The sequence below is a fragment of the Hoplias malabaricus genome, chromosome 5, assembly GCF_029633855.1.
Source record: "Hoplias malabaricus isolate fHopMal1 chromosome 5, fHopMal1.hap1, whole genome shotgun sequence".
NCBI classification, from domain to species: Eukaryota; Metazoa; Chordata; class Actinopteri; order Characiformes; family Erythrinidae; genus Hoplias; species Hoplias malabaricus.
This window is the reverse complement of record NC_089804.1, coordinates 16048312-16067453: the sequence shown is the minus strand read 5'-3', so window position 1 is coordinate 16067453 and position 19142 is coordinate 16048312. Positions and strand designations below refer to the sequence as shown.

The 19142-nt window shown below is 43.8% G+C and overlaps 1 protein-coding gene across 1 annotated transcript in view; it reads left to right on the top strand.

The window, feature by feature from the left end:
- Positions 1-4178: 4178 nt before the first annotated feature.
- The window catches only part of c1qtnf12 (C1q and TNF related 12), a 35310-nt gene continuing 20346 nt past the window's right edge, over positions 4179-19142 (top strand). The window contains exon 1 of the mRNA XM_066673016.1: positions 4179-4352. Coding sequence (XP_066529113.1) covers positions 4179-4352 — 174 coding nt within the window. The remainder of the gene's footprint in view (positions 4353-19142) is intronic.

The window sequence follows — 19142 nt, the reverse complement described above, 5'->3', positions numbered from 1 at the left end:
AGTCCTTCACAGGGCAACACAGACACACGGACACTTTTGAGTCGTCAATCCACCTACCAACGTGTGTTTTTGGACTGTGGGAGGAAACTGGAGCACCCGGAGGAAACCCACGCAGACACGGGGAGAACACACCAACTCCTCACAGACAGTCACCCGGAGTGGGAATCGAACCCACAACCTCCAGGCCCCTGGAGCTGAGTGACGCTACCTGCTGCGCCACCGTGCCGCCCCACGGTCAAATCATTGAGTCATTTTGCTAATAGTATCCCTTCAAATTAATAAATCAGTTATAACCACATAAAATGTCCCTTTAAGTTTACAAATTGTTCCCTCAGTTAATGTGTCGTCTTATTTGATTAATAACCTCTATGTTTATTATTCCCTCCAGTTACTCAAAGGATTGCTCAGTTAAACTGAGGGGGCATTGTTAAACTGTTTTAAGCCTGTTCTCTCATTGGGGAATGATTTAATACCCAGTAAACATTTAGCCTTTGATTCAACGTTGAAATAACGTAATGACTGCCGTCTAATCAACGTTCTCTTAAGGTTGAAAATGAAAGTTGAAAAGACGTCCAAACACAGACATTGAAAAGACGACTATTAGACGCATTTTGGACGTCCATTGACGTTATAAAATAGTCCCGAAATAAATTACTTGTATAAAACGCGTTTTGGACGTCCACTGACTTTATCGATTAGTCACCACTTAACTAACTTATTAAGATGGATTTTGGAGGTCCACTGACGTTTAAAATATGTCCTTGACGGACAGACTACTTTTAGACCTATTCTGAACGTCCAGGGGCGTTCCTCGTTTACTGGGTAAATAGCGTAAACATTGGCCGTGATGTGCTGGAACACTGTCCAGATTGCGTTCCTGCCTGGCACCCGGTGATTCCAAGTAGGCTCGGGACCCACAGTGTCCTGATCAAGAAGCGGTTACAGAAGATGGATTAACAAATTAACGAATTAATTATTCATTTATTTATTTATTCATTTCAGTGAATCTGGAGCCTACCTGGAATAACGGTTGCAGAGCAAGAACACACCATGGACAGGGCACCAGCCCATTGGAGGGCATCACACACTCACACATTCACTCAAACACTCACACCAGTGGACACATTCGCATAGCCAATCCACCTACCAACATGTGTTTTCTGACTGTGAAAGGAAAGTGTAGCACCCAGAGGAAACCCACAGAGACACAGGGAGAACACAGCAAACTCCTTACAAGCGGTGTGATCAGAGGCAGGGACTGAACACACAACTATAAGACCCTGGAGCTGTTACATGAGTTGATGAATTAAAGAATGAATATTTTAAGCCTCTTTAAATACTTAAAGGAAAAGTAATCCAGGACGAGAAAAAAAATCTTGTGTCTTTCAATTCTTTTCCTGCTGCTCCATTTCATAGAAATAGACTGATTAACCAGAGTGTTATCCAGGTTTATCCACAAGAGGGCGTCAGAGTACTATGCTAATGTTTCCTAATCCACACCACGTTCACGACACATTCAAGAAGCTTATGTGAAAGACAGTAGCATTGTTGGCTTACCATAAAATATATATATTTAAAAAAAAAGATTTTTATTGGGTGCTAATTAATGACATGTTCATCCATTGGATTCATTCATTCTCTGTAACTGCTTCATTCTGTTGAGGGGAGGTGCGTCTGGAGCCTAATCGGAGTCACTGGGTGCAAGGCTGGACAGGGCTCCAGTGCATCACAGGGTGTAACATTCATTCACACCTATGGATACCTTTGCACACACAATCCACCTACCAACATGTGTTTTGGATTGTGGAAGGAAACCAGAGCACCTGGAGAAAACCCACTCAGACACAGGGAGAACAAACTGCACACCTAACCCTACACCCCAGGGCCCTAAATGTAAATGTGCACTCTGTCCACAGGACCACTACAGAGCGGGTATGATTTGGGTGCTGGGTCATTCTCACTGACATGGTGAAGGTGTATTAGTGTGTGTTGCTCTGGGAAGACTGGATCAGACACAGCAGTGTTGCTGGGGATTTTACAAACTGCCTACTTTATTAAAGGCACCACCTTTGTTGGTCCACCTTGTAGATGCAACTAGTCATTCTCTAGTCCTTCATCATTGACACAGGACACTGTCGGATGGATGTTTTTGGTCGGCAGACTATTCTCAGTCCAGCAGCGACACTGAGGGGTTTAAAAACTCCAGCAGCGTCTGCTGTGTCTGATCCACTCTGCACCAGCATCACGTCAGTGTCACTGTAGCGCTGAGAAAGATCTCACCAATGCCATCCAAATGGTACCTGCTCCCTGAGCATTGAAGAACAGGGAGAAAGGGGGTTAAGAAAGTAAGCAGAGCAACATCATTGTAGAACTACAAAGGCACCTGTGTGGAAGTGGAGCTCATAAAATGCACAATGAGTGTAGCTCTGGCTCATGAGTGTACAACATGCAATACATATATTTATTTCTTCAGCCCAATCAGATGAGACGTATAGGCACTGACACATAGGCACTGTTTACTTTTTCCATGACTCAGTGTACTCGAATAAACGGTGTCCCTAAGGGGTATAGAAAAAAAAATCTGAAATAGAAAACTAATGCTGACGAGAAGGAGGACGTTCTTTACTGGAGTCTGTAGTCCTCTGTGTTAAACTCTGCTCAGTGGCACACTTTAGGGCAGAAGATCATTGAGGTGACTCCTTGTAAAAAGATAAAAACGGGAACTTGTATCGCACCCTGGCTTTAATGTGTTCCTTCGCAATTATTTACATGTCAGATGCCACACAATTGAGCCAGAGCCTTTTCTTTTATGAGTAGTTCAATCCTCTGGAGCTTTAGGAATTAAGTATATGACCTAGTCTGGAGCAGAATAGAACACACACACACACACACACACACATCCCCTGGAGTCAGCCAAGGAGTTCTCCCTTGAGCTCTCCCTTGAACATTTCATTTGTGAGATAAAACAGGGCTGAGCAACCCAGTGGGGCTGCCAATTTTACTGATGAGGAAAAGGGAGGCCAGGGGAATCAGAGAAGAGAGGGAGGAGAGAGAGAGAGAGAACGGGGAGAGGGGAGAAATGGAGAGAGAGCAAAAAAGGAGGGGAGAGTGTGTGTGATAAACTCTGCTGTGAGCCCTCCTGTAAGCTTTAGTCAGGGAGTTTGGGAGCAGGAGCGTAGGAGTGCGAGAGAGTGGAAAAAGCAAGTGTGTCGAAACAAGCAGGCGTAGTGCAGGCAGGACCCACCACACAGTCCAGACAGAGACTGCACTCACAGGCGAGTGTGCTTGTGGTTTTGTCACCCCGCTGGACTTGGCTGTTGACTTAGGGGCTGCTGAGTCGTGCCTGAAAGTGGCTGCGTCTGAGAGGGTCAGAGGAATCATCACAAGCTCTGCCGTGAAGTGCCTCTCACTTTGTGAAGTTGCAGAAATTACAGAAGGCGGCTGCGGGAGACCAGTCTTTCCCTGTGAGGAATCGAAGCCAATAGAAGGCCAAAGGCCGAGGCAGTTGGACCAGCTCCAAGATCAGCTCCCTACAGACATTCTTTTTTTTTGGTGCACCTCAGCTACTGGAAGGAATTGAAGCAGAAGACAGATGGGCAAAGGACTAGGTGCTGCTTGCCAGAGATCGTTCGGCTCATCTGCATCCCTGACCGCAGCCCCAAAGAGGCTCTGTCATTAGGAATGCGCCAGAGGCAATCGCAGACCTAATAAAGTGTGAGGGATTCAGAGTACCACAGAGCAAGGCAATCTAAGTGTTCGTGTTCTTGTCCTCTCCTTTGCCGGCCTCATCGCCGGCCCCTCCTCTGCAGGCACCCTGCGGTACCCCCCTCACCCCATGGGGCAGGAAGCGTGAAAAATCTCACTAATGGGTTTATTTGCTGTCAGACCAGCTGCAATCTGTCACTCCTTGGGACTTCTCCACTTGACATTTTTCACAGTCGAGTAAGCAGCACAAAAGGACCCCAAGACCTTGCTGAACCCTGCTCCCTAAATCGGAACATTATCACCAACATCTGCAGGAGTGCCAGCCTTTTACGTTATTCTCATCAAGACATCGCGTTTAGCTGCTGCCTCGGGTTGGTCCTGAGCGGAGTGCTCCTCTGTGCCCGCGGAAAGAGGCTGGTCCTTGGGATTCAAAAACTTTGGCTGTATTGCAAGGGGCTGGCTGGGAACTGAAGATGCGCCTTTGGCTGCTGGCTGTGCTGGCCGTGGTGCTGTGGAGCCAGGGAACGTTCCCAGAGGGGGCAGAGGCAAGGAAAGTGCGGAAGAGGCCGAAAGAGCAGACCCCTCAGCACACCGAAGCATTCAACGCAACGCTCTCCAACAGTGAGGAACTAGATGAGGGCACCAAGGTAATGGCTTCTGTCTCATTCTCCGGACTCTTTATAGCTGCCCGTCTCACCTCTCTCTCTCTTAAGAAGTGTATGCTACTGGAACAGATTGGGACCATGATCTTGGTCCTAGACCATCCCTGTCCTGTTTTGATTGCTTTATTTCATGAATAAGGCGTAGCTTAGGACTGCAATTGGGAATCATCACCGCCTTAGGATATCGTCACTGTCCAATTAAAAAGGTGTATTTAGTAACTTTAAATAACGTTATTAACTTATTTAAATGAAATTATTCCAGCCAATTTTGGAGCATTTTTATTCTTTCTTTCTTCGTTCTTTATGAATTTTTCACACAGTTTGAGGGAGAGCTGCTGTGTTCAAATGATGTATTAAACTAAAAACCAACAACAGACAGCAGAGATATGTAAACGGCAGATTAACGACATGTGGTTATTTATCGGAAGTAGACACAGAACAATAACTGTTGCCCCAGTAAACAAGGAACGTCCCTGAATGTTCAGAATAGGTCTAAAAGGAGTCTGTCCGTCAAGGACATATTTTAAACGTCAGTGGACGTCCAAAATCCATCTTAATAAGTTAGTTAAGTGGTGACCAATCGATAACGTCAGTGGACGTCCAAAACACGTTTTATACAAGTAATTTATTTCGGGACCAATTAATAACGTCAATGGACGTCCAAAATACGTCTAATAGTCGTCTTTTCAATGTCTGTGTTTGGACGTCTTTTCAACTTTCATTTTCAACCTTAAGAGAACGTTGATTAGACGGCAGTCATTACGTTATTTCAACGTTGAATCAACGGCTAATTGTTTACTGGGGTACATCTATAACGGTCTGTATCTGTAATGATTATGAATGTGCACAGTACGTTTGAATTGGACATAATGTGTGTTAGTTGTTAATGTACTCTATATCCATTTTACAAAGTATACATTTGCATTCTGGCAGATTTTATTATTACACCAGCTGACCTTTGTTCTACAACATAGCAGTGGTTCTACAAACAACAGCAGAATCGCCTTCTTGAACATAGACAGATCAATCAGAAAGTGGTAGACCATCAAATATGAGTTTTATCTCAGTTGGTCTGTGTGAATTAGTAGAAATGAGTAACATTCGGCGTGTTTTGGTTGTCTTTTATTTATGTATATATTTATTTTCAGAGCTTTTGACACTGAAATTAGCAGAAAGCACCGTCCCTCTGTTTAGGTCTGTTAGGATTAAACCTTAAGAGACACGCTTGATTGGGCAATTCCTAGTCCTCAGCCTTGTTGGAGCAGGTGTGCTTTGCCCGAACAGGAGAGAGAGAGAGAGAGAGAGAGAGAGAGAGAGAGAGAGAGAGAGAACACAGACTCTAATGTGTGAAGGTCAAAATGGATGAGTGGCTCAGGTATGTGAAGAATGTACACTTGGGGAGTCTGATCAATGCATCAATTAGTAATCACAGTGGGGGACGTCTCTCTCCGAACTCCTCCAGTGTGAAGTGGAGAGAGCTTGTTAAGCCCACGGTGTGTCACGACCTGCGGTTAGTGGTAGCACATGAACGGGAATAACTTTTGCGTTGGCTTAGAAACATCCGTTAGGTTCCTGTTCCCGCAAATGTGAATATGTAAATGGCTTTTTCCTGAATCAGCACCAACTTGTTTGGACGAGGTACTTGGGTAACATTATTCACCGCGAGACGCCCACTTTCAGTGGCTGAATTTTAATGCAAGCACGCATACATGCCCTCCGGCTCCACCATGACAAATGTTTTGCTATTGCAAACTTGTGTTTATTTATTGCCCCGCTATTGTTTAGAAATAGAAGTTTCCATTGGAACGTTTGCCTTTCTGCTGGCCCACCCATTGTGCTGGCGTTTTCAGATAACTCTCTCAGCATCTCCACCGCCGCACCAACAGCATGCTTCATGGTTAGACTGCCTTAGGGAAGGCCTCTTCACTGTCTTTTTCAGGTCAGCTGTCTGAGACTGGACGCTGCTGTTTATTTTTTATTTTTTTGATAGAGTCTACTTCGGCAGATCAAGGCACATGGGCCGGGCACCTGGAGTCCTCCCTCATGGTGGCCCTGTTTATTTGACTTGGTTGGCTGTGTAAAATCAGAGGCTACGGTGGGTGACCTTAGGGCAGCTCCTGTGTCCACCCGACTGAGACTTTGGCATTCTTTACTTTCAACCCTCAGTCTCCATCTGCATGAAGTCAACTGCTTTGCTTTCTCACTTATTACTTAGCATTATCTCTCTTTTTCTTTCTGTCTTTCTTTCAGTCTTTCTTTGACCTCTTCTTTTCCTATTCTTCCTCTTGTTGTGGTCCTACACAGGCAAGCTGCCATGATGTAATTCCTGGGAAAGTTTAGGTGGGGAGATATTTAAAGTCCCTTTGGCAGGGCTCTTTCCCAGCCCATTGATTCTGTCATTCTCGGGCCAGCCTGACTCCGCTGTGTCTGGGACATCCGATAGGGGCGGTGAACAACACCCCCCCCCCAACCCCACTCGTTCTCGAAAAAAAAAAAAAGGGGTGGGTGTGGGGGGGGGGGGGGGGGGAACGGGGCAGCAGGCCGTGTAAGCCCCTGACAAAGCCCCACAGAAAGGGTCTTGAAAGAGGACACCTTGAGGAGGATTAGCCAGCCCCCCCTCCTCTTGCTTACATTCTTTTCATCTTGTCCCATGCGATCAGAGAGTAATGACATAATCACTCTAAGACCTTGGGTTATGCCAGATTGTGTCACTGCCAACAAGTGTCACCTGGGCTGTGGACCTGAGGCTAATCTGATATTCAGGGTTACGGAACAGGACTTTAAAATACACACTGAACGGCACTAAAGCAGGAGATGCAGAACGCTTACACTGCATACGATCTCAGCTCAGGTGAAAATGAGCTGGATTTGTTTCATATTAAAGCCAGTGGATGCGTCTCCAAATCTCCAAAGCAAATGCAAACATGGCATGAACCGCTTGGTTTAGATCTGATTTCGCTTTGAGAATTAGCAACTGCTTCCAGATGAATACAATAAGAATCCTTTAATCTAACCCTGAGAATGATCACGTGCTGCTACAGAAGTCTGCTTTAGAGAAGGAATCTTGTAGACTTTGAATGATTGTCATGATTAACTCTACAAGCAATGTATGCATTACACTGTATATATTACACACTAGCAGTGTTGATGCGGTGGGTCCTGAATAGTTAATAAAACTCTTGTGCTTGAGTCTGGATTCAACAGCGTTTTGCCAAGCAGCCACAGTGTAAAATCTCATAGGAGGTGCACAAGTCATCAGAATTATTATGTTCAAATAAACTGTCCATTTGACCTACCACAGATAAAGAGAGTGGGGTGGAGGGTGAGTGCCTTCCCCCCCCCCCAAAAAAAAGACATCTCAACACTGTAATTTGGACACAAAAAGCAGGTGTGATGCTCCAATCAGCCTCTTGTCAGGCCCTGTGTAAAGGAGGAGGGCAGGGTAATTCAGCAGGATCTCATAATAGGCCTTGTGGCTTATCCTCCTCACATGTCTTCACTAGCAAGGAATGCACACTCGGCATACGTGGAAAAAAATATCTATCTATACAATGTTTACACTGCTGAGATTTTTCAAAACAACATGGGGGCCCCCTGTTATATTAGCGTAGTGCTCCATCACGGAAAGTTCTGAGCGTTTCGGCGGCGTGCGTTGGCGCCTTTTGTGAAAGTGCATGCTAGATCACAGTGCAAATGAGATACAGCCGTCTCTGTTGTCACTGCTTTAATGACCTGCGGGCCTAATGGGCGGCTTTCCAACTTTCCCCTTGAGTAATAACACAGCAGTTAACTGCCTGCTTCGCTGTGTACGTAAGAATGTGATGAAAGGAACTTTATGGTAACTGCCAAACAAATATTCGGCATACACACGAGGAAGAAGAAGGAGAGAGAGAGAGAGAGAGAGAGAGAGAGAGAGAGAGAGAGAGAGAGAGAGAACAACAGAAAGACCTGCAGGCCTATCTATCGTCCATTTGGAGTGTATTAGCTAGTTATCAGGGCTCAGGAATTACAAAATAATGAGTACCTCCATAATGAAGCCTATGCTGGGATCTGTTACCTGTTAAATGATGGACTTTGAAAGGGGCCCTGCTGCTTGATACAGCGCCAAATGATCATTTTTCTTTTGGATCTCTGTGCCGGGATCCAGAACCTCGTAATGGTTCGCTAACAGAAAGCTTAATTGCAGGTACGGCAATGGAGGCGTGGTGCAAATACACACGCATAATCACAGCTGTAAATCTGTCTGCCAAGTTGTGTGTGTGTGTGTGTGTGTGTGTATATATGAGAACATACCTTCAGAAACAAGCTGAATAGCCCACAGCCTTATGGCACTGTTATATTCAATACAAGAAAAGCATTGTTTACATTACTTCTTGAATTCAAAGTAAAAGTAGACTGACAATTACTGAATCATATCAGTATTGAAGACGCAAGCTGGAGTAAGAATATGGATGTTATACAATGTTTACTACAGTGCTAGGTAATGAAATGCTGACGTGAATTATTAAAACCTTGGCTATTCATTGATTTGGTTGAAGTAGATGTTGAAAAGTATTTAATATTGAAAGAAACGACTAACAACATCACATCACAGTGTATGCAGCTGCCATTTGTTATAAGCTAGATCAGTTTCAGACATGGACGTAATTCCTGGGTTGTGGGGGTGATGCTGGTGGGGGTTGTGAGGGATTTAAAAAAATGTAAGCTATATAATTATTAGTTAGAAATATAACCGCCAATAAATTTGGATAATTATAAATATTCGTATATATTTTTTGGATTCAAATGGAGCACTTTTTATTTGTTTTTTTTTATAAAAGCTGTTTAATAGACCCCCCCCCCCAACTACCCCCATGGCTGCATATTTGTGGTCACCTTGAGGATCCTATTTAACCCTTTTAATGTTCAATCCAAAATCGAATCCAGATTTTCTGTTGATGTTTGGCGGATAGCAGTTATTCAGATATTCGACTGGGACCATCTCCAGTTGCTAATGTTAAAGCACTTAATCCTTCTGATTTAACAATTAGAATTACTGTAGTTAAGTATGAATGAATGCATGTGGGGGCAGCACGGTGGTGCAGCAGGTAGTGTTCCTGCTCCGGGTGACTGTCTGTGAGGAGTGTGGTGTGTTCTCCCTGTGTCTGCGTGGGTTTCCTCCGGGTGACTGTCTGTGAGGAGTGTGGTGTGTTCTCCCTGTGTCTGCGTGGGTATCCTCCGGGTGACCGTCTGTGAGGAGTGTGGTGTGTTCTCCCTGTGTCTGCGTGGGTTTCCTCCGGGTGACTGTCTGTGAGGAGTGTGGTGTGTTCTCCCTGTGTCTGCGTGGGTATCCTCCGGGTGACCGTCTGTGAGGAGTGTGGTGTGTTCTCCCTGTGTCTGTGTGGGTTTCCTCCGGGTGACTGTCTGTGAGGAGTGTGGTGTGTTCTCCCTGTGTCTGCGTGGGTTTCCTCCGGGTGACCGTCTGAGGAGTGTGGTGTGTTCTCCCTGTGTCTGCGTGGGTTTCCTCCGGGTGACCGTCTGAGGAGTGTGGTGTGTTCTCCCTGTGTCTGCGTGGGTTTCCTCCAGGTGACTGTCTGTGAGGAGTGTGGTGTGTTCTCCCTGTGTCTGCGTGGGTTTCCTCCGGGTGACTGTCTGTGAGGAGTGTGGTGTGTTCTCCCTGTGTCTGCGTGGGTATCCTCCGGGTGACCGTCTGTGAGGAGTGTGGTGTGTTCTCCCTGTGTCTGTGTGGGTTTCCTCCGGGTGACTGTCTGTGAGGAGTGTGGTGTGTTCTCCCTGTGTCTGTGTAGGTTTTCTCCGGGTAACTGTCTGTAAGGAGTGTGGTGTGTTCTCCCTGTGTCTGTGTAGGTTTGCTCCAGGTGACTGTCTGTGAGGAGTGTGGTGTGTTCTCCCTGTGTCTGTGTAGGTTTCCTCCGGGTGACTGTCTGTAAGGAGTGTGGTGTGTTCTCCCTGTGTCTGCGTGGGTTTCCTCCGGGTGACTGTCTGTGTGGAGTGTGGTGTGTTCTCCCTGTGTCTGCGTCGGTTTCCTCCGGGTGACTGTCTGTGTGGAGTGTGGTGTGTTCTCCCTGTGTCTGCGTGGGTTTCCTCCGGTTGACTGTCTGTGAGGAATGTGGTGTGTTCTCCCTGTGTCTGTGTGGGTTTCCTCTGGGTGACTGTCTGTGTGGAGTGTGGTGTGTTCTCCCTGTGTCTGCGTGGGTTTCCTCCGGTTGACTGTCTGTGAGGAATGTGGTGTGTTCTCCCTGTGTCTGCGTGGGTTTCCTCTGGGTGCTCAGGATTCCTCCCACAGTCCGAAAACACATGTTGCTAGGTGGATTGGCTGTAGGAGTGTCCGTAGGAGTGAATGTGTGTGTGTGTGTGTGTGTGTTGCCCTGTGAAGTATTGGCGCCACCTACAGGGTGTATTCCTGCCTTGTGCCCAATGATTCCAGGTAGGCTCTGGACCCACCGTGACCCTGAACTGGATAAGGGTTACAGACAATGAATGAATGAATGCATGTGCATGGAATCGCAACAGACACCAAGAATCAAACAGCAACTTTGCCCTATACTGTACCCACCTGGACGCTCTGAGCACCAACGTCAGTTGCAGCTTTGAGATAATTCTTTGACACCTGTAGGGCTATTCGGTCCAGAAAGCAAAGCGACAACCCAAACAGTTCTCTTTTGATGGAGTACCCACTTTCTCGGCTCCACACTTAAGAGCTGAAGTGGGTAAACAGAAAACATGGCTGTCACTGGGGCCGCTTGGAATATGACAACTTGTAAAGACTCAGTGCAGTATTTATGTGATATTTAGTCTAGTTTATGAAGGCTGTGCGTGCGTGGGTCTAATTATAGGCTTCGGATTCCAGCCTACACACTCGTCAGTAAATGCGATGCTGCGGAAAATATTAAGCCTAATGCATAGTCATGGCAGGAATAGCTTGAGTTATATCATGTTATCCCAACCAAGCTCATGGTAATGACATAGAAATCAAGCCTAAACAATCATTAAGAGTCTCCACCACGCAAGTGCCGCTGTTGATAGTGGCTACAAGGCCGAGGTTTATGGCTCTGTTTATGTTTGCTGTGGCGCGCTGCCTCTGGTAACTGTTCCTCTGACTTTTGTTGCTCAAAATAAGTCCATTTTCAAATTTCCGCTAAATGTTAAACAAATATGAAGCAGCAGATCTTCGTGAAGGAATTCCAAATTGACTCTTCTCAGTGGCATGATGTGTTTTTGCCAAATGGGTGGGGGCGTGCCATTATACATCACTCTCAAACAGTGGCTCGGCCTCAAATTGGGCTCTGCTGACTGTTGCCTACTCACACTCTGTCACTGATACTTCTGTTCCACTCTTTCATAGTACAAGCAACTAATATTTATCCAAGTTCTCATATATACCTTCACATTATTGGTATGAGCGACTAACTTAAAGGATTTGTCTTCTGGTTCAGAGAATACAACCTCACCAAGTAGAAATAGGTATATAGGAAATAGTAGAGTCCAGACATCACTGAAGCGTGTGTCAATTTTGGCAGATGATTTTGATTCATTTGAATCTTAGTATTTTGACTAAAACACGTATTAGTTAGATTTAAAACACATTTACATCCAAAATTACGAAAGGAATATGGCCACGTTTGTGTTCAAATGCATTTCGCATTTTTTTAAACATCAATATTTTATAATAAGTTCAAAGTGCGCTGCCAAAAGCACTTCCAAACCGAGACTGAGTCGACTCCAAGTGTTCTATGAATCACCATACGAGCAACACCCAAACTCTTGACAAAACGATTCTTTGGGAGTCGACTCATTTCAACTATCTACATTTACATTGAGCAGCAGATCTCTGTTCAGTCTGAAAGCATTTGGAATCATTTAAATACTGACTTGAGACGTCATATCGCAAGAGCACCTTTCTGATGCAGTGAATGAGGGGTTTTCAGGAAGTTCTCGCTGGTAAGTCATGGGCCGTTTTTCAACCGGTTCTTATGTGTTCTTACGTTCTCGTGTTCTTGCTTGATGCCATCTTCCGCTGCTGAATTACGTTCCAATACTCACACAAAACACAAATGGTGAGAAAGGTTAAAGCTGTCGCTACCAGATGTGTGCAGCTGCTCGATTTGGACTGCGCATGCGCAGAATATCACGTTTGTGTACACTTTCCTGATAGCATGATTATAAAGAGACACTACCCTATGTGTTGAACGCCATTTGTGTCCCACAAATTTGTCACGTTTTGCTTAATACATACATCAGCTGTAAATAAACACACTTAGCTGGTGCTCCAGATGTTTAAAACTGTAAAAGACAACGAGGAAAGGCTAGCCCCTGTTTGTGTGTGTTTACAGTTAGCCTTGGAGATAAATCTCTCTGATTTGGAAAACCGAGTAGCCACAGATGCATCAGTTGTCAGGAATTGACTTTTATTTTCTGTAAATGTTGTTGCCATGACAACTGCATTGGTTTTCTGTTTTTATTATTATTGTTTGTTTTAAATAACTGTTTTTAGTTTTTCATTAACTAATGTGCATTACATTTTGTAATAGTCCTTGTTAATAAAATCATTGTCTGTAACCGCTTATCCAGTTCGGAGCACCTGGAGGAAACCCACACGGACACAGGGAAAACACCAACTCCTCACAGACAGTCACCCAGAGCGGGTTTGAACCCACAACCCCTGGAGCTGTGTGACAGTGACGCTTGTCGCCTCCTTGTCTAGAAATTATTTATTTTTACTTAGTTCTCGTCTTGTTAACAAAATAAACATGGTACACAAATAAAAAAAAAACAAACAAAAAAAAAACTGATAGCTACAGAATTCTGCATACACGGTCAGTTCTTCCAATCTAATGGACACCTAATGCAGGACTTTCAGCTAAATGGCCAGCTGAGTGACCAAGCAGGTCCAGGATGTTTAACAAAACAACACTTGACAAATGAAAAAATGGAAATCGTATCAAACCAGAAGTGATACACATCTCAAAATATACACCATCACAGCCTTCCATTTTGAAAAGCAAATCAGCACAGACTTCAGTACACCACACTTAACACAAGACCCCGACCCCCCCTCCCAAAAACAAGACACTGACAAGTCAGTGTTTACAGTCCCTCAGCCAAAGAGCTGAAACCAGAATATTGAGAATACAGTACGGTTATACACAGCAGCAATAAACATACCGTATTATTTTGCTCATGGTCAACAGTAGGGTGGTGCCCCTGGACCCAAAATGAATGCCCCTGACTGTTCCAAAACTTAGCAATGGTCTTTAAAACCAACCATGACTATTTGGTTAATTGGAAAAACATAAAACATCAGCAACAATTATAGTACGTTGCAATTATTTGAAACAAAAGTCATTAAAAGACAAAAATGTTGCACAAACATGAACATATTGGTACATGCTGGAGTTGCCAGCTTTAGCTTGTTCACTAAAACAGTGCCAGGAGGAATGTTCTCAGGCTAATACACAAATCCTGCGCTCAACAGCAGGGTTTCTTCTTGTAAAACCCCAAACCGAATAGCAGCACAAGCCATACTAAGCAGTTTCTCTCTGGCGCGGCCCATTTTGCAGTCTAATTACTTTGTAATTACAACTGTGCAGATGTCAGTGTGGTGCATACTTTCACTAATTAGGCTTTGCTTATCTTTTAGCCAGCGCTGATTAGGTTAACCTTGTTGATTTTGTGGTTTAAGTGAAACCACTGGGTTTCTGACGTCCACCTACATCTTGACGCCCCGTCAGTGTGCTGTTGATGCCCTGATAAAGAGGGGGAGGTCTGTACTTTCCTTTCATCTCCTGTAGATGAATTCAGTTTGGTAGGAGGCATACATTAGTGGGTGAAATTCTTTTCTTCCCACCAGTACACACACTGTCTCCATGTCTAGGTGGTTTGCTTGGCTTTGTTTTTCCTTTCATTTTTCGTGACCCATAATGGAGCATTTGGCAGCCCTGCCTCAAAAGGCACCGTTATTTTAAAACCGCAAACCCAAGTCATCAGAGGATTGCTCCATAAATGCCTGTAGGTAGAAGTATGCTGAAATAGGAGCTCGTTTAACGTAACCTGTCATGAATATTGCCTGATGTATTAATGCGTTTGTGCCACGTTGGTTTACATGCCACTTCTGTTTACAAACGGCACTGCGAAGAGGATGCTTCCCATAGAAGACGACAAGGAACGACCCCATCATCAAACTGTGATATTCCTAAATGAAGGTGGACATCTGCTCGCCCAGTCTTTCTAAAAATAAGGGGTCCCCATTTGCTGCAGTGACAGATTTTACTTCTGAATTTTACACCAGATATTGCAAAATTGCTGTGAGGGTTTGATTGTTTTCAGCCACCTTAATATTAAGGTAATATTAAGGTACTGATGATGGGTGATGAGTTCTCGATCACAGATGCCACTCCGACTCATACCAGTGCTGTTAGATGGAGACCCATCACTCCAGAGTCCAACAGAGGAGCTTTATTTGGGGGTGTATTTACACCTCTAGTCAATATTTGTTATTGGACATGGTGAGATGAAGCTCATGTGAATCTGCTACCATTTCACTGTTCAGTGCAAAGCTCAGCAAATTTGAATTCCCTAGTGGCCGTGAAGCTGATTGGCTGCGTTTGTTCAGAGCGTCTCCCGCTAAGCACTGCTCTCCCATCAGCCTACTGATATACACTTTCTTTCTTTTTTTCTTTCTTTCTTTCTTTCTTTCATTTCTTTCTTTCTTTCACTCTTTCTTTCATTCTTACTTACTTTCTTTCTTTCTTTCACTCTTTCATTCTTTCTTACTTTCTTTCATTTCTTTCTTTCACTCTTTCTTTCTTTCTTTCTTTCACTCATTTCTTTCTTTCTTTCTTTTATTTCTTTTTTCTTTCACTCTTTCTTTCTTTCTTTATTTATTTCATTTCTTTCTTTCTTTCTTTCTTTCTTTCTTTCTTTCACTCTTTCTTTCTTTCTTACTTTCTTTCATTTCTTTCTTTCACTCTTTCTTTCTTTCTTTCTTTCATTTCTTTCTTTCACTCTTTCTTTCACTAGCTCAGATGGTTTGCAAATTTTTACATTTTTTTGCCACAGTTAAAAGAATGTGTTATATGTCTTATTACTGTGAACAGGACAGTGTTGAGTTTGTGCAACATTGTATGAAACTCATGTGCTTCATCTTGCTATGAGTTAATCCCTGCTCTGACAGAATTATGATGTCTTCACATGCACCATTTGATTCTGTTCAGCCACAGTGCTTTCAGAGGAGTCTTGGATATTTCAAAGTGGTTTAGTCAAGGTGTTGACAAACTCATTGGCCGTTGAGCCTTAGTAGAGACTTCTGAGCTGATTGAGATTTGCTTGGGGAACTCATGGGGTACTGCATAAGCACAGAGCAGTATTCCAGCTACTGTCACACCATACCATAACGTGTTAGTCTTCACCCTCTCAACATAGTAACACTGTGTGATTCAGGAGTCTTAACTAACAAGCTGAATTAACTCAAATTACAATGAAACATGGATGATAAATAAACACATTAATAAAAGGCACATTTTCAGACCCTCAATATTCATGCTGTTTTATAAGATGTATGCCATTGTATCAAATCAGATCATGAATTTAGTGAATCATTCACTTAGCTATTTGGTGTATTAATTAATTAATTCATTATCTGTAACCCTTATCCAGTTCAGGGTCGCAGTGGGTCCAGAGCCTACTTGGAATCATTGGGCGCAAGGCAGGAACACACCCTGGAGGGGGCGCCAGTCCTTCACAGGGCAACACAGACACACACACACACACACACACATTCACTCACACACTCACACCTACGGACACATTTGAGTCACCAATCCACCTACCAACGTGTGTTTTTGGACTGTGGGAGGAAACCGGAGCACCCGGAGGAAACCCACACAGACACAGGGAGAACACACCACACTCCACACAGACAGTCACCCGGAGGAAACCCACGCAGACACAGGGAGAACACACCACACTCCTCACAGACAGTCACCCGGAGGAAACCCACGCAGACACAGGGAGAACACACCACACTCCTTACAGACAGTCACCCGGAGGAAACCTACACAGACACAGGGAGAACACACCACACTCCTCACAGACAGTCACCTGGAGCAAACCTACACAGACACAGGGAGAACACACCACACTCCTTACAGACAGTTACCCGGAGAAAACCTACACAGACACAGGGAGAACACACCACACTCCTCACAGACAGTCACCCGGAGGAAACCCACACAGACACAGGGAGAACACACCACACTCCTCACAGACGGTCACCTGGAGCAAACCTACACAGACACAGGGAGAACACACCACACTCCTTACAGACAGTTACCCGGAGAAAACCTACACAGACACAGGGAGAACACACCACACTCCTCACAGACAGTCACCCGGAGGAAACCCACGCAGACACAGGGAGAACACAGTAAACTCCTCACAGACCACTGTGCCACCCCTATTTGGTGTTGAGTACAAATATTGCAAAACAAACCATTTTTTTTGGCCCAAACTCCATGTCGTTGTGAGTTTTTCTTACTAATTGCGAGCATAAAATGTGTATTTTATATCAAATCAGTTTAATTAGAAAGAGTCATATTTTGAGGAAAGACAATAAACCACTTATGTTTTAGCTTTGTTTTTGGCAGAAAATTGTAATCCTTTGTGGAAATCAGTTTGTAATTACATATATGGATTTATAATTAAATGTGAAAAACCAAATTAGCATATAGCAAAACCAAACTAACATCTCTGCAAGTCTTAAGCTTAAGTCTTTTGCTCATTCTTATCTCTCGATGGCTTTTTAGAGGTACAACAAAAGACACAACGTGCAGAGGGGCTGGTGCGCTTGTTAAGTTGTTTATTTTGTCTCCTGTCAGAAGTATAAAAGAGAACCAACCAAAAATATGAGCCACCTTTTCTGTCTGGAACCTAGGAAAAGAAAAACAAGAGGTTACTTTGTTGCCGCATTAAAAAGAGAGTCTTTCTGTGAAGAGAAGCGGCATGTTAGTTTAACAGATAAGTGATCCATGTCCCGCTGCCAAACCTAAACAAATTCCATTTCAGACAGCTCACCTCTATGGCTCTTCTGTATCTGTGCTTCTATCTAAACCACAGTCGCTTGACGTTTAGGGAAGGGCGCGAAGAGATTCAAGTCATTTTTGTGGTTATTGGAACTCATGCAGCCCTGCTTTTCACCTCAATAAAACGTCAACAGTTCTTTGGACAGATGTGTTAGCGCCTTCATTCCAGACCATTCAACTGTGTTTTATTTGTTTTGAGTCACCCAACATTGGTTGCTATCCAGCTTCTTCAAACTATATACACTGTCAGTACAGCTCTTCAACAGAAGTCTGAAATCTTTCAAAAAAAAAAAAATAGTTCCTCAGTGGTTCATGGTTTGAATGCACACTTCTCTGCAAATTGTTTGGTTGTTATAGAGCCTTTATGCTATTAGGAAATTCTCTTTTCTCTGAAGAACCCTTCTCTGAAGGGTTTTTCATAAGAACAAGCCACTCCAGAGAACCTTTAACTGGGAGATTTTTTAAGGGGTCATATTACGAAAAACAAAATCACAAATTCAGTGCATGTGCACATTAATGTATAAATCTGGAGGCTACCAGCTCACAAACTGTGAAACTTGTGCCAAGTCAGAAAGCTTGGAATAAAACGAGCCGTTCTCATTTCATACTCTGACATCAAGTTTGGAGATTTCAGAATCGGAGTATCTCCAATCGAAACTGTGCTTAAGTGAGAGTGCAAAGAGCGTGGAGAGAAATGAGAGAAACAAGTCAAAATATATCTAAAATTGACATAAAAAAGATGAGAGCAGCGAAGGAAGAGAACTGAGCTGAAACAACAGCTTCTGAGTTCCTTGCTGGACACTGCTGCTTGCTTGGGGGTGAGTTGTGTGTGGCTCATTGTCATTTAAAGCAGCAGGCACTAAAAACCAATCTTTCTGAACAGGGCAGTTTAGACAGGAGGAGGATAGTTCTGTGGTGTTTTGACCAAAGAATGTCTCAATCATTTCACTAAGACCTGGGTAACTTGTGAAAATGGGTGTTAGATGTCACCTTTAATGAAACCCATAAGTGCAGACAACAGTAGAGCTCAGACTGAATGGATGCATTCTGAAAATACAGACCAAATTCATCTTCTATTTAAATATGGATTATGGAATATGGAATATATCAGTTATATATCATGGGAAAGTGAACATTCACCATCACCAATTTTTTATGCTTCTGCTAATTCTGATATTAATTACTATTTTAGAGCGTTCTCTCTGCAGTCAAAAAAATCTACTATTGCAAAAACAGCCACATTTAGAGAAGTGTCCAAAAAATGAGAGTCATTCTGTGATTGATGATCATTGAAGTGGGTCCAGGTTGGGATTTGGAGTGCTCAAACTGTTGCCAAAGTGCATGACTTATTATCAGAATACTCGAGATTGCATATTTGATAACCTCTGTGCGAACGAACAGGCTTCCAGTGAAAAATGAGCTTCAGGTCTTCAATGTTTACTGAAAAGACTAAGCCAGAATAGCTCAGTATCCACTGTGAATAATGGCATTAAACTGTACTGGACTACGACTTGTATGCACGTGTAGAGAGCACCCTATGGAAGAGTAGATCTGGGGAAACTGCGGTTGGTGGTTTTGTTCGGAAGAACTCATGTTGTAGGGTGATCACAAACAAGGTCTGATTGGTTGGTGGTTGTTGTAGCGTAGTGGGCGACACCGTTGTCCTCAATGTATTGGCTTGGGCAAACACACCATGCTA